This window comes from Vigna umbellata, chromosome 3 (assembly GCF_029865625.1).
Source record: "Vigna umbellata cultivar VRB3 chromosome 3, Vumbellata_1.0, whole genome shotgun sequence".
NCBI classification, from domain to species: domain Eukaryota; kingdom Viridiplantae; phylum Streptophyta; class Magnoliopsida; order Fabales; family Fabaceae; genus Vigna; species Vigna umbellata.
Genome location: NC_142167.1, coordinates 39,957,026 through 39,975,524, shown reverse-complemented (window position 1 = coordinate 39,975,524; position 18,499 = coordinate 39,957,026). Strand labels below are relative to the sequence as shown.

General features: G+C 33.3%; 1 protein-coding gene across 1 annotated transcript; it reads right to left on the bottom strand.

Moving 5' to 3' along the window:
* Positions 1-9,206: 9,206 nt before the first annotated feature.
* Positions 9,207-12,754, bottom strand: LOC124827770 (G-type lectin S-receptor-like serine/threonine-protein kinase At4g27290). The gene is made up of 7 exons (XM_047300894.2): positions 11,290-12,754; positions 11,094-11,201; positions 10,824-10,972; positions 10,534-10,744; positions 10,187-10,424; positions 9,962-10,112; positions 9,207-9,874 (listed from the first exon to the last, which is right to left on the bottom strand). Exons 1-7 carry the CDS (start codon positions 12,563-12,565, stop codon positions 9,566-9,568), a joined length of 2,442 nt encoding a protein of 813 aa, XP_047156850.1. The 5' UTR covers positions 12,566-12,754; the 3' UTR covers positions 9,207-9,565.
* Between the last annotated feature and the right edge of the window lie 5,745 nt (positions 12,755-18,499).

Below are 18,499 nucleotides of genomic sequence, written 5' to 3'. Positions count from 1 at the left end.
TCTATACATAACCATAAATTAAATATTATAAACAAAATCCTAATCCAAAACTATATATGAAAGGATTCTCAAAATACAACCAAAATAAAGACACTGATATTTATGCATCAGCACTATCTCCACCATAAGTTTGATCTAGAGACACATCATTGTCCTCTGCTTATACCCACCAGATGATCATAACCACTAGCACACGAACAACAAGAACATCCAAGTACAAAAGAAAACAAGTAGGGTAAGCTAGTGTAAACAGAAAGATCATAGAATAATTAAGATTTCAACACAAATCACATTTCAAGCCAATTAATCGAGCATCCTAAAATCATGTAGTAAATTTAGACTTGACTCATTTGGATATAGTATAAATGTCGAGCTATGGTGGTTCATGTACTTGTAGTGATAAAACAACTGGTCCACATGACCTATTCTAACCATTTTTACCAACTTCCAACACTCCTAGGTTGAATTCTAAACTACCATAGACCTAAACAAATGTGTATCATCCAACTTAAACTAGTTTTCAATTGTTTTACAACAAGATTTCAACTTAAAATCATCTAAAACCTCACTTTAGACACCAAAATTGAATTACACAAGTTCTAGCTTATTTTTAAGTAACTTAGAGACTTTAACAAGTTAGAAATGATTTATCAACACCCTCAAAACCTTCCATTTTGACATAAAACCTACAATTCAAATTCTAACTAGCCCAAACCCCAAAAATGAACTTAAAGACCAACCAAAACACCACCAAAGTACTATTACTCTTCAATGATCAGATTTCAGCTAATTAACAATTCTAACAAGTCTCAATTCATATCTAAATAAACTGTAAAACTGAATTTACTCTTTTTAACCCTTAACTCCAAAACCCACCTATCAAAACCCTCATATTTTTACTAAAAACACATATTATTTCACCTAGTTCCATTCTCCTCCACTTTTAACCATATTCAACATTACAAAAGCATCTCAACCACATCATTCATCATATAATTGAAGTTTAACACGAAATCATTCAACATCAACAATCATCATGTGATGAAATTCACTTACGCAACAACAATTCTCATTAACTAACAGTTCAAGCATAAACATTCAACATCTACAAACTACACACTCTAAATATTTATCAATTCATACTTTATAAATTAACATAAAACAAGAACTAGTGTCCTTTACCTTAAAGAGAACTACCAAAGTTCTAAGAACGCATAATAGTTGCTTCAAGCACAAGGAACCCTAGGAATGGCTACAAATCATTGAATTGTGATTGAAGTGAGTTCTTAGGACCTCAAATTAACAAAGAACCAGGAATAGAATACAAATGACACATCTGAAAGAGTTCCTAAGCATGATCATGGACAGAGAATTAAAGGAAAAATGATAGAAACTTACTTGCTCTAAACCAGAAACTGATTGGATAGGAATAGAGATTACTTAGTTGTAATCTCCTAAACACTTCCTGATCGTCAAACAGATGATTCGAGAGTCAGATATCTTAGAGAGAAGGTAGAGAAACTCAAGGAATGAGTTTTTTTAGAGAAATTGTCTATGTTTTAAGTAATGAGATGAATTTGAGAAATTCTATTTATATTATTGAATTATTTTAAAATTAAAATATTCGATCTCATTATTCTAAAACACTTATAAACTCTAATATTTTATTTTCTAGGCTCTTACACTAATTAAAAATATTTTTTATTAATTTTTATTGTTTTATCTACACCTATATTTCATGTATATATTTTTTTTCAATTTTATTTTTAAGTAAGAGTTACTTTAAACTAAAATAATTATAATTTCATTTTAAATATAATTATTTTATCTATTACAATAATTATTTTATCATTTTATCTTTTTAATAAATATTTTTTAAACTCGTATAATTTTTATAATAAAAAACTATTTAATAATAAAATTACACAAATTATTTATTTTTATAATTATTTTTAATAAAAAATATTTTATAATTTAATAAATATTTGTTAGAATTAAAAAGATAAACACATATACACGTATAGCATGTGTTCAATAGTGATTATATAATATGAATACTTATAATTTAGGTTTAAACTCTCGTTTGGTCATCATATTTGTTGGTCAATCTCAAGTAAGTCATCGTTCTTTTTTTCGATCTCAATTAGGTCCATAAACTTGTAAAATTGAGCCAATTAAGCTTTGTTCGTTAAGTTTTTACTGACACCGTTTACAGTTGCTGACATGGTGCCCACTTAATATGTTGATGTGTATTGTTTGATTACGTATAATTTTTATTTACATTAAAAGATTATGAAATGGCAAAATTTAATTGGTTTATGTTAAAATTATAGGGTTTCCTCTTTGTGATTGGGGTTTCGAATATGTGTGCAGGTTTCGAATGGAGGTGCAAGCTGCCATGGTTGTGTGAGATTGATGATGGAGGTCGCGATTGAGAAGATGTTCGCGGTCTGGTTCTCTCTACAGATGTCTGTTGATGGTGATGTGCAAAAATGGTGTTCAGGCATGGTGGAGATCGCGAGTAGGGTGGTCTCTACAACGACGACTTCTACTCCAATTTGGTTTTTAGATCTCTGTATTTCTCTTGCAGGTTGAAGGCTTGTGCGCGGAGGAAAGATAATTGTTGGTGGCACTGGAGCAGTAGAAGGGTTTTAGTGGATTCTTTACCAATATCTGGGAGGACTTCCCCAAACTCTAAGGATGAAAATTCCAACATTCACTCGTCATATACACAACCTTGAATGGCTCTCTCAGATGTCATGGATTGGACTTCAATCAAGGAGGAGTTGGATGCAAAGAACAGTAACCTCACTGGAGATTTAGAGGATTTCGTGGACGAAAATGATGAAAATAGTGCAACTACATATCCTGATTGTGCTAAGAAATCTTCTTATTTGGACAAGCTTGAGTACTCCAATAACATTAAAAGCTCCCATAACTCAACATTAATATCAATAACTTAACATTAATATCAATAACTCAACATTAATGTTGTATCCATGGTCACATTGTTATGTTTGTTAAACGTAGTAACACTGGTTGGCTTCAAATTCTTATCTGCATGTGGCTTTTGGGTGTACAAGAAAAGTGGCAATTCCTCCTGCTTTTCTAGTATGTTTTTGTCTTCTACTTTTGTGGGATCTTCAGTTTCAGAATCTCTGCATTGGATAAACACTTTTGTAATTGTAATTGATAGTATAATGTAATTGACTAGAAACACTTTTGTCACTTTCAATAAACTGTGAATAAACTGTCAATTGCTTTCTGAACTGTGACTCATTTCACACCTTCAAGAAAAGAGAGGATCAAACGCTTAGTGACTCATTTCACACCTCTCTTAACTGTGATAGAGGAGAACAGGTGATTACTAACTTAGATATAAAGTCTCTGTTCGACACAATGAGGGGTTTGATTGCTTTATAAATAAATATTATTTTAATGTGAGTTTCATTACCATATTTTCTTATAAACCTCTTCTAACATCTATTATATTCGTATATTCAAAGTATGTAGGCTAAGAATAATCTAACACCGGATTTGCAAGAAAGAGGACATTAACGCATAAGAGATAGAATAACTAATAAAATCAAGTATGACAAACACGGGAGTGCAATAAACTGTGAATTACTTTTCTGACTCAAAAAAACCACAAATCCTTTTTTTTTCTTTTGTGTTTGGCATCAGGTTCTGACAAGGAAGACCCACTTAAGCCATTGTTCCTAAAAAGAGAAGAACAAAGTGAAAGGCCCCAGCAGAAGTCTCTCTACACCACTCGTAGGGTCGAAGGACCATCAAGCAAACAACCTCAATTGATACAAATTGATTTTTCTTACAGTAAAGATCCAATTAAACCTGCTCCCTGGGAAGGATGACGAAGGGGCCAGAGGCTATGATTTGGACACTAGAGACAATGAGGGAGGTGAGGTTCTGGAGGACAAATTCCTTGGTTCGATTAGGAATAAATTTTGCCACGTCAAAAACTCTTAATTTAAAAAAAAATCCACATAATAAAATACTTTTACATCAGCATGCACCACGTCAGCAACTATAAACGACGTTAGTGAAAACTTAACGGACATGACTTAATTGGCTCAATTTTACAAGTTTATGAACCCAATTGAGACCGAAAAAAAAGATGACTCACTTGAGATTGACCAACAAATATGAGGACCAAATGAGGGTTTAAACCTATAATTTATTGTCAAAACAAATATAAAATAATTTAATTTTTATTTAATGAATAGTTTATTTAGATGATAAAAACTAAAAAGTTGACTAATAAAGATGTGAATTAAAAAGTAAAATAAATTAAAAATATAAAAAAAAAAAATAATTCATATTCCATTATTAATTGTTTCAAAAAACAATTAGCAAAGCTTAATTTAGAATAATTATTAATTAATAAATTTTCTCCGTCTTGGTGTTTATATAGAAAATTTGTAACCACAATATTTACTCATAAACATAATTTCAGGTACATATTTTTGTTTGAAATATCTACAATTTTATTATACTTGAGTTTGGAGTATTGGAAAAAAGGTGAGGGTAACACAGAAAAACAAAAAAATGCAACACAATAAGAAAATACAGAAAAGATGCTATGTAGTGATGAGAAATTTATTAGTCAAGGAAAGATAGCGAGATTACATAGTTATATACAATAACAGTAAAAATTGTCTAACTGGAATTTGAATCACAGCCTAACGTCCTTTTTTTTTTTTCAAATTCTCTACAAACTAAAATTAAGAACATTTAGGGATGTTCTCAACTCAAAGAATCAGCCACTTGGAATTCTGTTCTGCGGTGCCTTAGTTTGATTATATTTCTTTGTTCACTTGATCTAAGAAGCGAAACTTGGTGTTAATATGTTTGCTCCTGCATGTGACACTGGATCCTTTGCCAAATATAGCAGACTACTAGTCAAGTGTGGTCAATGTTTATCTTGAACTCTTTAAGGAGTGTAATCAGCCATAGAGCTTGGCAAGCTGTAGAAAAAGCATAGATATATTCTGCTTCATACGTTGATGATGCCACCACAGTCTATTTCTTTGAGCTCCATGATATAAGAGATCCTGAAAGCAGAAAAACTTGTCCAGAGGTGCTCTTTCTGTCACTCAAATCACCACACCAATCTGAGTCCGAGTAGGCTGTGAGTTTCAACTGATCATCTGCTTTGTTTTGATCAATGGTTCTCCCTTATCATCCAATTTCTTTCTTCTTTGGTCTGGTATGTGTTAAAAACACAATGAACCCAAAACCTTGAAATTCTTCACAGAGGGTTTAATACCAGACCACGCTTCTTCTGATACCATGAAGGCACCATGGAGTTGAGACTTTTTGTAGGACATCTATTTATCATGTACTGTCATAGCCGCTTCACCCCAAAGATTATGTGGAAGGTTTTTCTGTTTGAGCATGCTTATGATCATATTCAATATGGTCTGATTTCTCCTTTATGCTACTCCATTGTATTGTGGAGTATATGGTACAACTACTGCAAGGCTCATCATTGCAGAACCACAGGGAGATGGAGGAGGGAGGCGACAACGGAGGGAGGGTGGGGAAGGGGAGGAGCGACCATGGAAAAGAAGGAAGAAGAAGGAGAGGATGACACATGTGTCATTAGTTAAAAGGCCACGTGTACATGGTAAAAAAAACCAGCGTGTAGACAAGGTTCATGATATGTTAACAACTTTTTCTAACAATTTTTTGATAATAGGCTATTTGTCGTTATGTTATTAGTTCATATATTTGAAACAGACCAATCACGAGTTATCAATTATAAAAAAGTTGTCTTAAAAAGTTGTTAAAAAAACATTTTCATGTAGAAAATTGCTGGGTAACAAATGTACTTGTTCCCTTATTAGTGAATGCAAAATGGATACTAAGCCTAAACAGACAAACAAAATAGTAGCAAAAAGGATAATACCAAAATTTTTTACGTGGGAAACCCTTTACGAAACAAATCACGAGACCATCTCCAGTAAAAATATCTCCACTATAAATATAGATTACAGGTTCTTTCTCTTACTCTCTTAGGATCACTCTATACAAAAACTCTCTCTTTTGCACATTCACACAGTTTTTGCTGCACTATGTCTTCACCTCTCAATGGTATTTCTCTCTTCACGGTAGTGTGTACCCGTGGCTTTCTCTCTCTTCTCTCTTAGTTTCTTTCTTCACCGTATTTTGATTCTCAGGTGGTGTGTTTTCTCTTTATGGTTTGCCTTCATTTTATAGCCAAATGAAGAATCAGAGATCAAAAGAATAATGGAGAGTTGGTGGTATTATTTTCGGGAAAATGTCTCTTTAACAATTTTTTGTGACAACTTTTTTACAACAACCTATGTGGTAGCTTGTGATTGGTCCATTTCAAATATACGGACCAATAAAATAGTGACACATAGTCTGTTGTCAAAAAATTGTTAAAAAAAGTTGTTAAAATATCATCTTCCTTATTTTCGGCACCTATAGCAAAAAAGTGGGAACAATTCCCTAAGCCTCAGCAAAGCGTCAAAATCTTGATCCCCAAATCAAGGAAGTGGGCTTCATTCCTTTTCTAAAGTTTATTTAACAAAACTCCCCTGTAAACTTTAAATGGATTTTTTTGTCCTTTATTCTGTCTTTGCGTCCTCACTTAGTTGAAAGGTATCACAACACGAGCATCTTGGCAACAATCTTCAACTTTCTTGGTTGGCATTGACTTAATCATCATGGGAGACCAATTTAAGTCTGTATGGATTTTCTTTATCTTCAATTTCTTCTCATCTAACGCTTCTCGTTTTCGATGATATCGGATGTCAATATGTTTTGAGCATGAATGGAACATGGAATTCTTTGTTAGATGAATGATACTTTGATTATCACAGTTCATGACATAATAATCTTGATCATGTCCTAATTCACTTAGGAAATTCTCCATCCATAATATCTCTTTGGAGGCTTCAATAACTGCTACATACTCTACTTCTATGGTAGACAATGTCACATATTTTTGAAGCTTTGATTGTCAAGAAACAACTCCCCCTACAAAAGTAATCAAATAACCTAATGTTCACTTCCTTGAATCCACATTTCCAACCACATTTGAGTCTGAATATCCTATGAGCTTTAAATTTCCATTGCCAAAACACAAGCTTCTTATATAGGTAAAGCAGTTTCTTTAAGAGCTTAATTTTTGTGAAGTTTAGAATATGAAGATGTACTATAATAATCAAGTTGCTCTCCACATTGAATCAAATCCGGTGTTTCATGAGAGGAAAAACACATTTAAATTGGCTATCATTTTGTTCGAGAAAAATTGTTGTCCAAATAAATTTGTACTGAGTTTGTTAGGTCAAATGACCAACTTGTAGATATGTTGACCAAGTCTTTATGGGTACCTCAGATTAAGTTTATTTATTCCAAGCTTGGTACATACAATTTGTATGCTCTAGCTTGAGGAGGAGTGTTAGAATAATTAGCTTTGCATGAACTGATTATTAATTGGGTGTGAGTGTTTTCAAATTAGTTTTAGTTGTCCAAGTTTACCTATTTTCGTTATATTTCCTATAAATGTAACATGAAAATAAGAGGTATATTAAGCCTTTCCAAACTTATTTCTTTGGTTTTAATCTTAAGTGTATCGAAATAAGTTAAATTTCTTGTGTGATTTTATTTAAATTTCTTGTGTGTTTTCTCTTGAAGATATTATTTTCTTATTATTTGATTCTCAACACTTATTTTCATCTTTTGATGAAGATAATAAAAATGATATTTCTTACAAAGAACTTCGTACAAGTTGCAACTCAATCACTGAGTTATAGAATGGTTGGAAGTGACAGATGGTTCATGAGTTAGTATAACACCTCTAGATAGTAAATAATGTCGGAAGGAGTTAGACACTTTTAATGGTGATTCTTCTACTTCTAAATTATTATGGTTTGTCTTTCCTGTTATGTTATTTTCTCTTGAGGTTTATATCATAACCATGCATGAGTAGAATTCTATTTTTCAAGATTAGAGTTCATCTTTGCTTAAGATGGGAATGGATTGAATTTTTCAATATCCAATCTAAATCCAATGATTAAAACTATATTTAATCCACTTTGTTAATGAGATTATATTCATTGAAATTGATCTGGTATATTTGACTATTATAGGTTCATTAGATATGGGTTGTGTTGACTTAGCTCAATCCATCAGCTCAGACCGACTCGCCCAGATCAGCTTAGGTTGACTCGACTTGACCTTAGGTTGGAGTTGATTCAACCAACCTTCGGTTATGCCAATTTGACAGACCTTCGTCTTGGATCGACTCAGTCTACCTTTGCTTGAGCCAACTCGACTGACCTGCACCTAGAATCGACTCAACGATTTTCTGTTGGGATCAACTCGATCATCCTTCGACCTACATTGGACTGGTAAGACTTGGCCAAATTTTGAATGGGGACGACTTGATTTAATTTATGTCGAGACTAAACGCCCGAATTTCAGTCAGACCATACTTTGCTTAATATTAGCTCGACTTGACTCTGTCGAATTTTGGCCAGGCCCAATTCGGTTGAGTTTCAACCAAATTTCATCTAAGTCCTTCTCAACCAAATTTTTGTAGGGATCTTTTTATCTTATGACGAATCAGACTAACCTTCAGGTTGGGAAGACTAGGATCAACCTTTGTCTGAAAATGATTAAGAGTAACCCTCAATTGGAGACCTTAGACATACCTTGATTTTAGATCTTTAAACTTCTAAAAATATTCAATCTAAATCCATTTAAACATATTAGGATTTGGAAATCTAATTAAATGGATTAGATTTAAAATCTAAAAATATAAATTTAGATTTAAAATTTAAAAATATAGATTTAGATTTGAGATAAATTCATTTAAATGAACTTAAAATATTATAAATTTAAATTATTATGCACCGAATCTCAAAATTTGGATAATTTGCCCATCCTTTATCTTTGCTTATTTAGTTTAATTGATTTTGTTTTAACTATTTGTTCTTCCTCTTTCGATATTTATCTTGATTTATTTATGTAAAGTAATTCTTCATCATCTATATCATTATATTATGATATCTCATTTCACCAATAATATTAGTCGTCAAACACAGCTGTATGTGGAGGGAACAATTTATTACATTTTATCAGTAAGTTTTATAGATAAATATTTATATTAATAAATGTAACTAACAATTTGAAACGGAACTACAACAATTGAGTTCAGCAACAAGCTTACGTGACTTGTGTCAAATTTAGTGTTTAATGGTGTCAACCACTAGTAAATAATAACATGCTAAACAGAGTTTGTTTTTCTTTTCACAACATTATCAATCTGACATCGCATTACATTTGGTTCTCTTCACCAAATACACAAGTTTCAATGCTTTCAATGTTCTCAACCTAAAGCTTCGTATCTGTTTAGGTACGGTCAATAATTCTACATCGTTGAAGAATTGAAAGAAAAAAGAATTAAATACATCTTTTTCTTTTACCTCTCTCAACGTCTTTATCCAAAGCGGACAAAATTGATATTCCTGCTTTGGAAGGTGAAGCCATGGCATTTTCTTGCTTCCACTTCCTATCTTGCATCTATCATTGTGATGGAAAGCTCATTAACTGAGCATAGTGTGTGATTTTCTGATGAAGAATTTGTTTCGGTTGTAACATCTGATTCAGTGTAAAAGCCAGGAACCTTTGGCTTTGGTAATGATTTTTCACCATTCAACATTAGAACCACCGATGACATGTCTGGTCTGACGTTTGGTCTTTGTTGCACACACAATAGCCCGACCTGTATGCATCGAGTGACTTCAGACTCTAGGCATTGTTCTCCTATCAATTCATCAAGCAGTTCGAGTGCTCTCTCTTCAGTCCATAATCTCCATGCCTAAGAAGGTGAGAATTAAATTAGTGTGATGCAGATGATTATTAAATTTTGTACTAATTATCAGCATAGTTATATCAGAATGCTTACATGGCCAAGAAGATTATTGTTGTTTTCTGGGTCTGAAAATTCCCTGTTTTTCTTCCCACTTACAATCTCTAGTACTATCACACCATAACTAAACACATCTGATTTCACTGAAAAATGTCCACGTGCAGCATACTCAGGAGGCATGTACCCACTGAAAACAAAGTTTTCACTGTAAATTGTTGAAACACGAAAACAGAAATATCAAACAGATAAAAAATAGCTTACTATGTTCCAGCCACCCTATGAGTCTTTCCCTCAACTTGATCTCCCAAAAATGATCGAGCCAAGCCAAAGTCTGCTATTTTGGGATCCATATTTGTGTCTAGTAAAATATTGCTAGTTTTAAGATCTCTGTGAATAATCCTTAGTCTGGAATCTTGATGCAGATAGAGAAGTCCTCGAGCAATGCCACTGATAATGTTGAATCTCATGCGCCAATCTAGCAACTTCCTCTTGGTTTCGTCTAGGAAAACATTACACATATTTAGCATAGTTGTACCTATATTCTTAAGTCACAAATAAGAAATAAGAAGATTGCCACAGATGATTGATATAGTTGTGAGAATTCTAACCAAAAACAAAGAAGTCCAAGCTTTTGTTTGGCATGTATTCATAAATTAGCATTTTTTCTTCTCCTTCAATGCAACAGCCCAGGAGCTTTACAAGATTACGGTGCTGAAGTTTTGCAATCAAAGCAACTTCATTTTTGAACTCTTCTAACCCTTGTCCGGAATTCTCTGAGAGTCTTTTCACTGCTAACTCTTGTCCATCTAACAGTATGCCCTGATAGAAAAAATCATCTGCTAAAGTTAGAAAGTTCTTGAGAAAAACAGAATGTTTGGAAACTGTCTCTGTTCGTCACCTTGTATACTGGTCCAAAACCACCTTCACCAAGCTTGTTTTTGGTTGAAAAGTTTTGGGTAGCATTAGCAATGACCAGAAAATCGAAAGTTGGAAATTCAAGGTCTTCCTTTTTCTGCTTATGCTTGCTGTAAAGTTTTCTAGCTATCCCTGAATGGTTAGAAAATAACAATAGTTAAACACTAACAAGTACTATGCATACATTATGTTTTCTTCTTTTCTTTATTCCTAATACATAACATTTGATGGTAAATTATATCTACGTACTTACCTGGATTTTTTCTTATAATTATGCATGCACATGTGACTAATCCGAAAATAATCACACCAACTGTAATTGCTGCTATCTTTATGGTGATTTTTCCATGGCCAGCATGATCTGAAAGAAACAACATAATAAGTCACTGAATTTAACCACTGCAGCTCTTAGAATAATGCAATAATCAACAAGAAATTGAACACAATACCTAATTCGGAAGCAGGGACTCTGATGTAAAAGTCTTGTCCCCACTGAGAGAAATTCCTCATGTCAACCAGATCATTAAACCAAAGCAGACAACCACTTCCTTCGTCACGAACATCTAAATTTGCACATGCTGTACAAGAACAGTTTCTAATGCACAACTTCATACATTCATCAAGGTTCATGGTTGCATCAAACCATGAGGAAGAAGTGTCTGGCAACTTCATGTGCTTGTATTTCAAGAAGCCATCTGTGTATATGTTCGTGCAGTTAGATTTATTCCTTGGCACACAGCCATTGTGCCAAATTGATATATTCCACTCATCAGGAAACTTAGGAACATACCCTCTTAGGCATTCACAAATAGGAAAGTTACCATCATAAATGCATACAGAATTTGCACCACAGAAGGCATAATTCTCGCATTGATCTTCCTCCCCACTTGAGACCACTTGCCTCGTCCTTGTTTCAGTTGTCCAAAACCAACTTTGTCCTGTGCCTGAAGGGGTCAGTGTGTACACAAAGAATTCCAATTCATCACTAAGACTGTACCAAAAATACACCTCTTTTTCATTGAACACAAATTTTGCAGACGTACCACGAGCTGGAATAGGATTTCCAACCAGAGACAAGCCATTCCATGGCCCTGCTCTTGCTTTTATATCAGTTCCCTTGAACTTTATTATTTGAGGATATCCTCTAAGATCCACTTTTATAACATATTCTCCCTCTGCAGGATCCTCATCACTTTTCCAAGATGCTATATATCTTTCCACACCAGTCTCTAGGTTCCATCCAAACTTCATTTCTGGCATCTGTGTATCACCCGGATAATCAAAACTCTGCCACAAGATGCTATCCTCCTTTGTTTCCCCTCCATTTCTCACTACAAAATTTCCAGAATCCAAAAGACGAGTAATTGGATCATTCACTGTATTGCTTGATCTGTTGGGTGATGACCAAATGATGTTGTTTGTGCCATTGAATAGCTCAAGAACCCCTTTTTGGTTGAGTTTGAGAACTCCTGAATTATTCTCAAGAGGTGTATTTCGGTTTGCCACCCATACCACAGTGAAAGGGGATACATTTGGGTACCATATTCCCAAATATCTTCTTGCTGAATTTCCTGGACTGAAGAAACCCAGTTCAGTAATTCCACCTGCTGAAACCAAAGTCTCGTTCTTAATATCTTGGATGGATTCACTCACTGCTAAACTGTCTAAGGAACAATAAGAAATCGTAGACATGTACGAGAATAAGAACAACAAAATAGATAACATTGTGATAGCACAAATGGGATTGCGCTCTCACTCTCTATTTTAATTACCATTAATGTATACGCTAGCTTTGGTGTGGGTTTCTGCTCAAAGGGATTGAGGGAAACTCCTGCTCTTACTGTTTGGAAACGCTCCTTCTCCACCGATCGGTCATTCTCGCGTCCGCCTTACCTCCTGATTCTTAGTCTCTCAATATCAAAGTGAGGTGACATGCAGAAAACACTCCGACGCGCAAGTCAGAATTTATCTGCCCAAGTCTATCGAAAATTAGTCAAAACAGAAAATTTACCTTCTCAATCTATCTTCTCAATCTATTGTTATTTATATGGTTTAAGAGAATATACTCACCTTAACTGCTCGACAATGATCGTTACCTCATTAATTACGCATTCATGAACATTCAAATGCTGTCTCCAGCCAACGACTGGAGAAACCCGATCGGACGGATTGGACTGTCGATCCCACCTCGATATTGATTAAGCATGCCCGGTCGGTCGATCCTAATCAGTAGTAAGAGTGTGTTCAGAAAATCCTTAGTGAAAAAAGGTTCTTTTGTTAGAGATATGCATATAGGATAGAAACCTCAATTTACAGATTGATTTTATCAAATTAAATTAAGTTTAAAATTTTTAAAATAAATTTATAATTATTTGAAGTTCATTTTAACTAAATTTATTAATTCGAAATAACAATTAATAATGGTTTTTTGAGAAGTATATTAGATATCTACTAGAGATAAAAAATATTTATTCCAATATTTAAAATGAAGATGAAAAAGGCATTTCTTTCTCCGAAATTTCCTGTTACATAACAATCGGTTATCCATGTTGGACTTTTAAGCAATCCACCAGAGACTTAATTGCTTGATGATATTCCAAAGTCGGCCTAAAGTCCATAAATTTAATGGGTTTTTAAACTTTGTTGCTTGAAGTCCAAATCATGCCAAAGGAGTCCCTAGTACTACTAATAGCAAGGTTGAATAATTGAAGTCAGTCACATGTTTTGACCGATTCATAATGACATTTCCAATTTTATAGAATCAAGAAGATTATACATTGAATCACGTTTAAATTAAAAAGCTCAGTTTCACCTATTATTTTTTACTTAAATGTTCCGTAATCAGTCACCACCTTCAAATCGATACATGTCCAAATCAACTTGAAAATTAACATCTTAAAAATGACTTTGACTTTTCTTGGTTTTTATACAAGTTAACTTTATTTTTTATATATATTTTATTTTATTCTTAATTTTTTTTAATACTTTTAAAAAGTTCATTTAAACATTTTCAAGTGAATAAGCAATATCATGAAAATATTGGACTGAATTCAAACGTTATTATGCCATGACCCAAAGAACAAAGAAATAAGATGATACAATACAACTGCACCAAAGCAAAGAATCTATACTCTGTTATGATTGGAAACTACAATGGTGTGTGTGAGAGAACCGATGGTATACCTATCCGTCCAAAAAGAAAAAAAAAATTGCCCTTTTACTTACTAGTTATTTATTTATAAAACTATTAGCAGATCTTTTCACGGTATCGATAAATATTTTTAAAATATATTAACAAAATAAATTAATACTTTTTTATATTTTCTTTCATATTACATGATGCCGATTGTTATGTTTTTTAAAGAATAAAGTTATTAAACTAAAATAAACTTATATGTCCTATTTCGTATTACGTGGTTTGATTAAATAAAATAGGTTTAATGTCTTAATAGGTCCCTATTTTTGTTCAGAATTTAAATAGGTCCCTTTATTTTTTGGCGTCTCAATTGGGTCCTTATTTTTGTTAATTTGATGCAAATAAATCATTTCCGTCAATTTCATCAAACGGCGTTAATGAATGTGTGACGTGGCCTGAGGACAGTATTGACACGTGTAAGGCCACGTCACACATTCATTAACGCCGTTTGATGAAATTGACGGAAATGATTTATTTGCATCAAATTAACAAAAATAAGGACTCAATTGAGACGCCAAAAAATAAAGGGACCTATTTCAAATTCTGAACAAAAATAGGGACCTATTGAGACATTAAACCAATAAAATAAAGCATAATGTTTATTATAATTAAACTCGTGAATTGTTTATGATAAAATTCTTAGAATTACATTATGTTTGTATACGTAAAAAACTTGTTTGCTACTTGACAGTTTTTTAAGTCTGTAATGTAATGATATATAAGTTTGAGATGACTTACATAATAGAACTCTTAAAAAAAATAATTCAAAATATTTTTAATATTTAATTCCTCTTTAATAATAATAAATATTTTACTATTTTCGAATAAAAGGGTAGAAATATTATCCTTCTTTTCTTAAATTAATTCTAACAGGGTTAAGTCATAATAATAATATTGTTAAGGTTAATTATCTGAAATATTATTTGTTTTAGAGTTCCTACGATTTTATCTTTAAAAAATACATGAAAAAGTGGATGAATTTAAATTATCCTAGTCTCAACTTTTAAGTAATATGGGATTGTTAGGGTACTAAGATAGACATGCTTTTTGTTGGTTTCGAATGTTGTGATCATATTGACATATCATTGGGTATGTACTCACTCTCCTATAAATCCTAACAATGGGTCTTGATACGATTAAATGAGAGCGGTAGGGACATCAACTTTTGAAAACTTTTGAAAAGTGAACCAAGACAGCACGTCATGAAACTTCTTTGAGAGAACTTTTCAAACCCACCAACTATCTATAGTGACAATAAAAATAAATGGCTCATTGATATATGAATGTGTGATAGATATGAAGGAATGAGGAGGCAATTAACTCACTAAATTGATGCTCCAAATATATCGTTTCTTTGCAAAACTTGAATTGCCTCCTCCCACAAACCCTTCAACGATGATGGTGTTAATAGTTCGTGAAACATTATTAGGATTTTCTTGTTGTTCGATTTGCTCTTGCTTATTAAGACAAGATTACTAGTGTAGAAACGGTTTTAGACGTATGTTATTTTGAGTTTTTTATGTTTGATCCCGACCTGACGTCTAGTCGGGTGATGTTGATGGGACGTCGGACTCCAGTCAGACGTCTGACATGTATAGATCGAATGTCTATATAGACGTTTGACCTATACAGATCGGACGTCTATATAAATGTCTGACTTGAACAGATCAGACGTCTAAAACGTCACCGTATTTGATTGGATCTTTCTCCGGTTGAGGCCTCTTTGGTTGCTCCTGGCTCATGGTGATTCGAGTTTACAACATTATATTTTAGCTGAAGAGAATGAATTGCACGTTTTTTTTTGTATGGGATGATTTTAAAAACGTAGTGGAGGGAATTGGAGGAGTGCAAAACGCAAGAAATCGTCGCCCAAAAACGCCGCCCAAAAACGCCGCCCAAGGACACGAGCAAAACTACACCAAAACCCAACGAAAACGCATTTTAATCAGTTCAAATGAAAGATAATTCATCAAAGAGTAATGTAATTGGAGTAAAATTAATTTAAAACGGTGCAAAAGTGAGAAAACGAACCTGAAAAACATAGCCCATGGAGAGAAAACGCGAGAAAGATAATGAACAGTGAGTGCGCGTAACGACTGCCTCGCGTTTGCGGTGTTTTAATTGAGACATTTAGAAGTCGATTCCCCCACAACAGACGTCTAAATGGCTTTAGAAGTCGGAGTGACAGGATCAGACGTCTAAATGGAGTCAAAAAGTGAATTTTTAAATTTTCTGGCTGAGTATTTAGAAGTCGGTTCCCCGTAACAGACGTCTAAATGGCTTTAGAAGTCGGTTCCCCCATAACAGACGTCTAAAATAGAATAAAAAATTATTTTTTTTTAACTTTTTCGTTTAGTTTTGCGTCCATTCGGGGGAGCCGATGTATATGAGTATTTAGAAGTCGGGTCCCCCCATAGTTGACGTCTAAATAGTTGTTTTATTTACAGAAAATGCCACTAGTCATTTTTTACGTTGGATATTCGAGGGTCGGACGTCTAAAGGGTGACGTTAAAGGCCTTTTCTACACTAGTGGATCGTCTATAAGACTGAACTGTCTAAATGCTTTCATGTGTTTTGAAGTTTAACAAACAACATTAAACGAAATGAGCATATGTCAATATTATCATTAGAATACCAACATAAGTAAAATATAAGTAATTTGTGAAAATGCTTTGAGAAACCCAAATACCTTAGGCAAAGTCTTAGTAAAACACCTAATTATGCACCTTTAAACAATTTTCCTAATTAATGTGTAAATGAGAGTCTTGTTGAATGTAAATATTATACATCGCTAGATGATAATCAAACAAACTCTCAATACGTCTTGATAGATAAAAGTGTCAAATGATGTTTTAGGAAAGTACGCTGAAAAGTCTCAAATGATATCCCAAAAACTTATGTTGGAAAACACCTTGCTAAATGCATTTGTTGAATAGGCAAAGAAAAACCCAAAGTGTTTACATAGGCTAGACGATATCATGTGTCAAATGATCTACTTCATCCAACGATGAAGTTTTCATCATCTGCTTCGTATCTTAATGAAAAGGTTAAATTATCAAATCCTACCTAAACCGTAGAAAATGTAAAAAAGCACTTTGTTGTTCTGCACAACATTAAGTGTCATTAAAAGCTCAACGTTTAAAAACTGTTGATAGGGGGAGCTATACCTACCTTATATATCTCTGTTTTTTATGATGAACAAAAGAATGATTTTATAGTTTCTTGCACAACAAATGACATAACAATTACTTTATCATTATTGTGTTTGTGCTTGATATATGAATTCATTGTTTGTAAATGAATCATGCTTTAAAAAAGATTGAACATATCATTTATGGTAGAAATAATTGGTTAAGCAATGTATATAATTTGTTAGATTTCTCTAGATCACTTGTATGCTTAACAAAGGCAAACAACTGTGTAATAACCAATTACATAAGTTGTATAATCGATTAAAACACATTGCTATGCCAATATATGTTTCATTTGTGTATTGATCTATTTAGAATGAAAGTTGATTTGAAAATTTCCTTAAGTACACATAAATTGCATAGTCAGTTAAGTATGTTATATTTGTCAAAATCAATTTCATTTAAAGCTTGAACGGTTTCTAACGGTCAAATGAATTTATTACTGGCTTATGAGAATTGTATAATCGATTTTATGCGCTGTATAATCTGTTAAATAAAAACAAAAGAAAATCTCTTAAAGCAAAAGAAAAAAACTTAACAGATTACATAAATTTTGTAATCGATTAAAATGCATCAGGATTCACAAGATCCTATAAATAATTATCTTGCACACTGTTTCAAAACAATTCAATTACAATCAATTTCATAACTAACTGTTTAATTGAGTTTTGATTATATGAGCATCCAAGAAGTGTCTTGAAGAATCAAATATCAAATTTGGTTTTTTACATCAAGATTCTATCAAGAAATTGGGCTGAATTGTTATGATTGCATCGACACTACTGTAGCATTCCCCTAAATCTTCATCATCACTATAATCATCAACATGATCATAATTAACCCCGTCATGATCACCACCATGAGCATCCACAATACCATAACACCATAGTAGAAAGAATCAATCACACTCATGTACCCTACCTCACCAATTGTAGCCGCTCCTACAGCCCAATTTGTAGCCTCCCCTATAGATATGTTCGAGTAGTCCTGCAATCTAGCTAAGGAACATGCCTTCCTACTACACAAGGACAAGGAAACCACCATCAACCCCTCCACAAGGATGGTTCAATACCCAAACAACCAATACCTATCCGCAGATAAAATCCGAATTTACTAGGTACAATAAATAGACCTATCCCCCACTCTTATGCTCATCAACAACAAGTTCTAGTACAACCTAACACTCACCCATGCTCCAACATCCATCCCAAGACAAACCTAACCCTAAACATAGTCACTAATCCCATGCAAGAACACCTATCATACATATAT